The 3224-nt window shown below is 34.3% G+C and overlaps 1 protein-coding gene across 1 annotated transcript; it reads left to right on the plus strand.

Moving 5' to 3' along the window:
- The first annotated feature begins 412 nt into the window (after positions 1-412).
- Positions 413-1154, plus strand: LOC144575924 (uncharacterized). The gene has a single exon (XM_078326180.1). The coding sequence runs from the start codon at positions 436-438 to the stop codon at positions 1123-1125; it is 690 nt and encodes a 229-aa protein (XP_078182306.1). The 5' UTR covers positions 413-435; the 3' UTR covers positions 1126-1154.
- Positions 1155-3224: the final 2070 nt, after the last annotated feature.

Consider the following 3224-nt stretch of genomic DNA (forward strand, 5'->3'; position numbering starts at 1 on the left):
TGCTGAATTTGAGGTTCATTTTAATCCGACTTTTCACCTTCTTTCTGATTTTTAACTTGTTTTCAGGTGTTGAACCCTTTTATTTGAAAGGCGCCAGCATATGGATATCAAATTTAGTGGGAATTTTGAATGTATCTCTCAGCTTTTACTCTAGTTAAACCACCCAAAATATGGAAGAAAAAAAATTCCGGAGGTTTATAATTTAGCTTTTTTGTTTTTGGTTTGAGTGTTTAAGATTGTTCTATTTTCAATACTCATTTTTATTTACCTTCTCTATAAATCTTCTCTGCCTCAAATTTATACTATTTTTTTGACAGTTGAGTGAGACCCAAGAAAAAGCGAGCTAGGGTTTCATCTAACTCATCACTCTGACAGCTGGCAACCTTCGGTCCTTCACCCCTGTTCCTCACAATGGATAATGTACATTACCAATACATGATCCATCGGAAGCAACAACAACAAAAAATTTATGAAAATTGGGAGGTAAAAGAAGAGCCTACAACTTGTCCGCTTGAATCAGAGTCAGACTTGGTATCTTGCAACGTTTGTAAAAGATATTTCAAGTCTAAAAAGGCGTTGTGGGGACACAGGAGGTGTTGCAAATCAGCCGCCAGAGCTGATACCCGAAGCAAGCATGATGTACTCGAATCTGGCTGGCTTGTGACTGCCAAGCGGGGCCAGAAGCCAGTCATAAGCACTACAAGCCCCCAATTTGTGGCAGCTTGCATTCTCATTGACTTGTCCAGTGGCAAAAGTTGTGATGACTGGGAAAAAGAGAAGGCCGAGATGGAAGAATCTCAACCGTTGGGTGACACCTGGATTTCTCAGTTTGTTTGTGGCAATAAGTTTGTATGTGTTATATGTGGCAAGGCATTTCCTTCGTATCAGGCACTAGGTGGCCACAAAGCAAGCCACAGGAAGGAGGACGACCCGATGGTGAATTCAGGTAAAATTGAAAAGGCGGTGAAGCACTTGAAGAGGCTGATAAGTAGGGACCACCGGTGCGAGGTTTGTGGGGTCTCTTATCCATCGGGACAGGCTCTTGGCGGTCACAAGAGGAAACATTGGACGGTTTCACCTGTAGGTGAAATTCAAGCAAGTAAATTTACTGCAAATCTGCAATAGAGGGTTAATGCATATATGCATTTGACTAGTTTTTGAACAGATGTATGATATTTTAAGCTCAATGTGTTTTTTTGTTAATTTTTCTTGCATAAATTTATATAGTACTAATTTTATAGTAATAGTTGGGTTCGATCAGAGTAGAACCAGGGTGTTCTTAAACTCACCAAGTCTTTTTGTGAGCTTAACTCAAAAATTCATCGGATTAGTTTCAAGTGACGCATTCAAATCGTTGAAATCGATATGCTTCACGAGTGATGAGTTTACATGTCAAATTTATAAATTTTCAAATTATTTTAATATAAAGCCAAACGTTCAAAAAATGATGAAAAATGAACACATTAAAATTAAATCATTTTTTTTACTGCTTGACTTTATACTAAATTAGTTCAAAAATTTATATATTTGACATATAAGCATTTCACTCGTGAAGTAGATCGATTTCACCAGTTTGGATGCATTGTTTGAAGCCAATTTAATATATTTTTGAATTAAGCTCACAAAGAAACTTGGTGAGCTTAAGAACACTCTAGTTCTACTCGGTTTGATCATATGTCTATTGTAGATGACCTGATAGATTTTGGTGGTTTAGCAGGATATGTAGTTATGTTAATTTCTATTAATTTTGGGTACGTATTATTTGCTTTTGCTCATCTTTTGTTTGAAATTATATTTATCCTGAGTTATTAAAGAATACAATTGGCTTACCAAAACAAATAGTGAACATCAAATTGTACTCCAATTTTCGGACCAAATTGAAATGAGAAGTATTTAAGCTACAATTGGAATTATTGTTTCTCATAAGTACAAATGGGGTGTCAATGACACCCGTTTACCCGTTTACCCGTTTACCCTACCCGTATCGTATTCGATAAGACGGGTATGGGTAAAGTTTTTTTTTCGTTAGTTTATTGGATATGGGTATGGATAAAGATTTTTTTTTTCGTTAGATAAACGGATATGGGTATGGGTAAAGGTTATTTCGTACCCGTTGAAATATATTATATATAAATATACCAATATTATATCCAATTTATTTATTTTTCTTCTTTTCATATTGTTGTATACTTGTATCAACACTGGAGACATATATATCAACGAATTCATTTCCTTGTTTTCTTCCTTATTCATCGTTATTGCCTTTTTCTCAATTCTGCAAATGAAAATATTCCATGTTTCAAAGAAAATATATTCTCACCTTATTTTTTGGCAATAATGTATTGTTTGGTCTAAATGAGTAATCCATTAATATCAGCTCAGGTGTTAGCATCTGAATTTTGCATCACATGTCAGCTTTCTCAAGGTTATACTATGAATATATATATTTAATAATTGAACGAGATGGAATGAAATGTTAGAAGAAAGAATATAACAAGTGACAAAATTGACCCTATGCTGTCCGAACAATTATATTAGTTTTTTCGTTATTCGTCCACTACCGTTTCATTACCCATTAATCATAACGGGTATGGGTAGGATAGGGTAAGACAAATTCTTAACCGGTATGGATAGAGTATGGGTAGGTCAATTCTTAGTGGGTATGAGTATGAAAATGGTTTCACCCTCCCCGTATCGTACCCATTGACACCCCACTACAATCAACATGTGAATATGTAATTTCATAATTCTCTCAAAGGCAGAGACAGAGGAAAGGATAGCTAGAGAAAGAGAATTAACTTCTATAAATTGAAAATAAAACTATAAGACACTTATCTTTTCAGTCCTTCCAGCCTCGAGATTTCACACTACTCATAGGCACATATGTCATATGTACATTAAATATCTAGAAATAATGATATAAGTAATACATACCTTGGAAGGCATTGTATATATATTAGGAAACTGAAGACAGAGAACCGGCCATGAATATATTTTCTCCATTCCTTTAATAATTATATGAATCTTGTAAGATCTTTCCAAAAAATATAAGAGAACTTGCCATGAATATAACTCTTCTTCCTTCATGTAAATACATGTTTATTTAAAAGGAACCTTTTTAATATTTTTTATATGGGAAAATTTCCAGTGTACCCATGAAATTTTTTGAAATAGCCAATTTTCTCATAAAAACATCATAATATCCAAAATCCCCATAAAAACTC

Source organism: Carex rostrata, chromosome 24, assembly GCF_964058835.1.
Source record: "Carex rostrata chromosome 24, lpCarRost1.2, whole genome shotgun sequence".
Taxonomy (NCBI): Eukaryota; Viridiplantae; Streptophyta; class Magnoliopsida; order Poales; family Cyperaceae; genus Carex; species Carex rostrata.

What these genes read in the sequence shown, in the direction of transcription:
- LOC144575924 (XM_078326180.1), top strand. Translation starts at nt 436, where the DNA reads ATGATCCATCGGAAGCAACAACAACAAAAAATTTATGAAAATTGGGAG.